This window comes from Crocuta crocuta, unplaced genomic scaffold (assembly GCF_008692635.1).
Source record: "Crocuta crocuta isolate KB4526 unplaced genomic scaffold, BGI_CrCroc_1.0 scaffold35, whole genome shotgun sequence".
NCBI classification, from domain to species: domain Eukaryota; kingdom Metazoa; phylum Chordata; class Mammalia; order Carnivora; family Hyaenidae; genus Crocuta; species Crocuta crocuta.
The window spans coordinates 6,856,063-6,860,896 of record NW_027530625.1 but is presented as its reverse complement, the minus strand read 5'-3'; the positions used below and the strand labels follow the sequence as shown (position 1 = coordinate 6,860,896).

Here is a 4,834-nt window from a genome sequence, read left to right as displayed (position 1 = left end):
CCCCGGTGGTGTCTGCCTCCGGGAAGAGTCTGTCCAGGGGAGGTGGCCAGCGGACGTGCCTTGGACCCCTTACCTGCGGTCACCTTGCTTCTTGGCTGTATGCCCAAGTGACCAGCCTTCCTGGCTCAACGACCCCCTTGGCACCCCTCAGTCCTGGGCAAGGGGGATGGTTGGGCTTCTAGCTCTACTTCTGAGCTCGCCCAGCAGCCTGCGGTGGACCCCTCACCTCCAGATTGCTGGACAACCTAGGACCCGCTCCCTCCCCTCATCTGTTTCCATCAGTTAGGGTGGGAGTAAGGATCCAGAACTGACTTCCAAGACAGACTCAAGGAAGAAGAGGGTCCAGAAGGACCCTCAGCCTGATGCCTCCATGGACCAGATGGAAAACCTAGGCCACAGAAGTGGCTTGACCAAATCACATTGCCTGTCCCCACCCGTGTAGACTCCCTGTTCAGTGCTCTTTCCATTACTCCCTGCTCCTCCCCAGCTGCTTTAGAAACCTAAGGGCTGAGAGGGGCGCCTGGGTGGCTTAGTCGGTTAAGCGTCCGACTTTCGCTTAGGTCATGATCTCGCGGTTCGTGGGATCGAGCCCCGCGTCGGGCTCTGTGCTGACTGCCAGCTCAGAGCCTGGAGCCTGTTTCGGAGTCTGTGACTCCCTCTCTCTCTGACCCTCCCCTGCTCACGCTGTCTCTCTCTCTCTCTCTCTCTCTCCTAGAAATAAATAAAAATATTAAAAAAAAAAAAAAGAAACCTAAAGGCTGAGAAACAGCACGAGGGATTTGGCCAGAGATGGCCACCATCATTCACTGTGGGGACAGGCTTCGCGTGGTTTCAGAGAAATGCCCAGCTCCCCGGGTCCTGCCGGGCCCTGCTGACCGCCGCGTCCCTGGGCACAGACAGGCCCGATGACCAACCGTCCTGGGCCAAAAGGCAAAGTGAAGCAGGGCTTGGACCTCCAGGGGTCCAACGTGACTCTGCAGCCCCTTCCCCAAAGCCCGGGATGGGCTCAAAGCAGGGTGACAGCGCTGAGAGTCCCCAGTCCCCTACCCACGCTGCTTCCTGCCACCTCCACCTTCGCTGCCTGACCTCCTGCCGCACTTTTCCCGTGACGCTCAGGACAGAGGACGAGATGGCCTCTCGTTGAGTGGAGGTGGGCAGAGCCACAGGGCCAGCGACCGACTGGCACTCGGAGGCAGCTGTCGCTGTGGTTTCCGACACCCTGACAGCGCCGATTAAATAAAATAACTAAATAGAAATAAAGTGACATTTGCTTTGCATCCCGAGGTGCCTGGGCGCCTGCCTTCTTTTTACTCTCCCTCCTAAAAGCCCAGTTCAAATGACAAATAGTTTGTTGCCGAGTATCAATACCATCTATTTATCCATCCCAGCGGGAGGGCTCACTTCCAATGTCATCTGGGGGGGGGTGTGTGCTGGGGGGAGAGGGAAGAGAGTGAAGAAAAAAAAAAAGAGAGCGAGTGGGGGGGGGGAAGAGGAAGAAAGAAAGCATGAAACAGGGCCGAGAAGGAGAAATTGGAAGCAAATGGCCCATGAACTAAACCATGATGTAGAGGCATGATCGATGCTGAAAATGGTTTATTCATCCATCAGATATGGCGGGCCGGCGACTGAATGAACTCTTTCACTATGTGCCGTATGAAGTTAAAGCAAGTAAATTTCTATCTTTCTTCGCATTAGCTGCCTCATTGCCCTTCAATCAGCCCTCACGGAGGCAGAAAATGGCTCCACCATCTGCCTTCAGACCCTCCCTTCGGCAGGTCTCGGGGCTTTTTTTGGAGAGGGGGAGGGGGCCCCGTCCCCTTAGGCTCTGTCTCCCCATCTCCTCCCAAGGGGGCCAGGCCTGCTTGCAGGGGGGTGGGGCACGGTGTCACTCGGCCTGGAGGGAAGCACCCGGCCGGCCGGCCGCTAGCGACTGCTTCCTTATCCTCGGGATCTAGAGCCCAATACCTACCGCGCGCGGGGCATCTGAAGATGCGAGAGAGGGTCCTGGGGTTTAGCCTGGAGGAGCACANAGCTGGAGAGCCGGACCCTGGGTTCCTCAGCCTCACCCGACTTCTCAGCGGGAATGATGTTTCCTCTCACCCAGCCCAGCCTTCCCTGCCTGGTGAGAGGGGACCTGAGAGCGTCTTGGCCCCCTTTCCCACCCCCCCAAAGAATCTTTGTGTAAGGAGGGAGGGCCGGGGGCCTGGCTCTAGGACTGAGGTGTCATCCTGTGCTAGGGACAGGCCAAGGGCTGCGGAATGGGGGTGCTGCGGCTTCCTCCCAGGTGCACGAGGAACCAAAGGCTCAGAGAGGCCCTGTAACTTGCCCAAGATGGCACAGCGATTAAGCAGCAGGGTCAGGATTCAGAGCCTTTGTTTCTTCGCGCTGGGCCTGATGCATCCGCCTTCCCAACTTGATCGGGTCCAGACGTTTTAAAAGGACACCCTTTAGCCCTTACTCCTCCATCCGCCGCACTCGTTAGACAGGAAGCCGGAAGGGAAGGAGCTGCCCAGGGTCACACAGCTGTCTGCACCCCCAGCGCTGCCCAGGGGCGCTTTCCCTCTGCGCTTGGCTCTGCTCTCCCCCGCGCACCCCTTGGGAGGTAAGAATGCCACGGGATGTTTGGGGGTGGCGGGTGACAGCCTGCCTCTGCACAGCTCTGCCAGGCTCAGCACCCCCTGCCCGCCCCCCTTGGCGCTGACTGACTGGCTAATTAGGGGTGGCTGGCCTGAGTGTCGTGGGGTCAGCAGAGCATGAACTGGAAAAACCTGTGGCCAGCAGGCAGCAGCCCGTGGGGCCGTCAGCCCCCAGGGGGCAAGGGTGTGGGCTCTCTTGAGTGACACGCGTGGGCAGAGCCCCGGGTGGGTGGGGGCGGGCCATGGGGGAACCACAGAGGCAGAGGGCCAGCTCCCGAGATGGGGTGCCCCGGGAAGGGGGAGGGGAGTCACTTCATCGGGCCTTGGTTTCTCCATTTCCTCTCCCATCAGGTGAGGACGCTTGTAGCCCGGAGTCAAGCCAAGGAAGCCGAGAAAACGCTTAACCCGGGCCTGGCGCCCCAGAAACGGTCACTGGTGGTTGTTATAATGTCACCCACCCTTGTGGAGAGACCCAGGCCCTCGGGGGGAGGCCCCCCCACCCAGGACTNGGTGGCAGGGGGAGACACAAAGGGAAACCCCCCAGGGAGAGAAATCCTAAACTTCAAACAGGGCTGAGGCCCAGCCTGGGCCAGCCTGGGAGGCTCAGGACCGGGGATCAGGGCGGCCTGCCTGGGGGCGGGTGTGCAAGCACAAAACCCAGACAAATGGGTCCTGAGGCTCTAATCTGTACCAGCCCCCACCCCGCGCAGCAGTAGCTCCGGCCTGAGAGCTGGTGGGCACAGGCTGGGCCCTCCGACAAGTGTCTCATCTGCCTAATTGCTTCTTTATTGTCTTACAATCACACACCCTCTCCATGCTGCCCTGAAATATTTCCTTCCCCTATTCATCTCGACAGCAATTANTCTCAAAATGCAGAAAAGTGGAGTAGGGAGGCGGAGGGGGGGCGGCCCTGTGGGGAGGATCTGGACGCAGGCAGGGCTCGGCCCCGGGCCCACACCCGGCCCCCGTGAAATTTCAAATTAGGCTACAATCACATCAGACAGTGGCCGCTGCCACCAAAGACGGGCGGCGGGTTCACAGGAAACGGGGTGGGGGATTACCTTGGGGTTCTCCAGGATTCCAGCCTCGTAGCTGCAGGCGGAGAGGGAAGATGGTGAGTCAGCCGGGGAGGGGCAGGAAGACACCCCCCACGCCCTCCCCAACACAAGTCTGGTCTGCGTTTCTTTCTCTGACAAAGCGGCTCCGGCCAGCCCTGCCCGGAACGTTCCGGGCCCACCGCAGTGGGCTGTGGGAACTGTGGGTTGCAGAAGAGCCTGGGACGCTATCCCCTCAGTCTTCTGGGGGGCACAGCCCTAGGGCTTCACACACGCTGTTCTCTCTGCTTTAAGCACTCCGTGCACCTCAGCCAGTCCGTCCCTTCTGTCCTTGCAGTCTGAATGTCAAAAGTCACCTCCTCAGAGAAGCCTTCCGGGATACGTCAGTGGAGGCGCGGTGCCTATTCATCCCCCCGAGGGCCATGCAATGAGCTACAAGTGTTTGTCCACGCGTGCAGTCACCGCGACAGCTGTCCTGGGCAGGCAGGTGCTCCCTTGCCCGGGGCAGGGCAGCGGACAGGTGGGGGCCGCCTTCCTTACCTGATGTGCATGAGGTTCTCGTCCATGCTCCATGGGTTCTTGGGGGTGACCGGGATGGGGATTCCGTGTTGCTGCAGGTAAGAAGTGACACAGGGGCGGGAGTGAGGCGGCTGGAAGTAGGCCTGAGGGGCAGGCCCAGCTGCGACACCCCCAAACCCCGGTGGCCACGCTGCCAAGGCCAGGGCCACCCTCTAGCATCTGCCCTCCTCCAGGCTGCATGGGGGTGAGGGTCCTGTTGCTGGGTGTGCCCCTGCAGCAGGACTGTGTCTGAGATGTCATGGAGTGGATGCTGACCTTGGGAGTTCCTTCCAGAAGATTCTGGACCACTAGAATGGGTTAGGCAGCGTGCCCCCCGCCGCGACCCTATGAGTCGGGGGCTGGAAGGCCCGAAGCTTCCACCCAAAAGCCACCTGCGTACGTGCGATACTTACAATCGCCCCGGGGAAAGGGCATCTAGCCCCTGGCACTTGTTAACGATAACGGGCCTGGTGCTTTCTGGGAGCCACCCCTACCCTGCCTGGCACAGCGGCCACACACATCACTCTGCGACCCTGAAAAGGACACCCCGGGCTGATCTGCACCCCCACCAGCCCCCCCCCCCCC

At 60.3% G+C, this 4,834-nt stretch overlaps 1 protein-coding gene across 2 annotated transcripts in view; it reads right to left on the bottom strand.

Moving 5' to 3' along the window:
* The window catches only part of ASS1 (argininosuccinate synthase 1), a 46,243-nt gene that overhangs the window by 23,591 nt on the left and 17,818 nt on the right, over positions 1-4,834 (bottom strand). For both annotated transcript variants that reach the window (XM_077768391.1, XM_077768392.1), the window contains exons 7-8: positions 4,232-4,302; positions 3,698-3,728 (exon numbers count right to left, since the gene is read on the bottom strand). In XM_077768391.1, the coding sequence (XP_077624517.1) occupies positions 3,698-3,728; positions 4,232-4,302 (102 nt within the window). The remainder of the gene's footprint in view (positions 1-3,697; positions 3,729-4,231; positions 4,303-4,834) is intronic.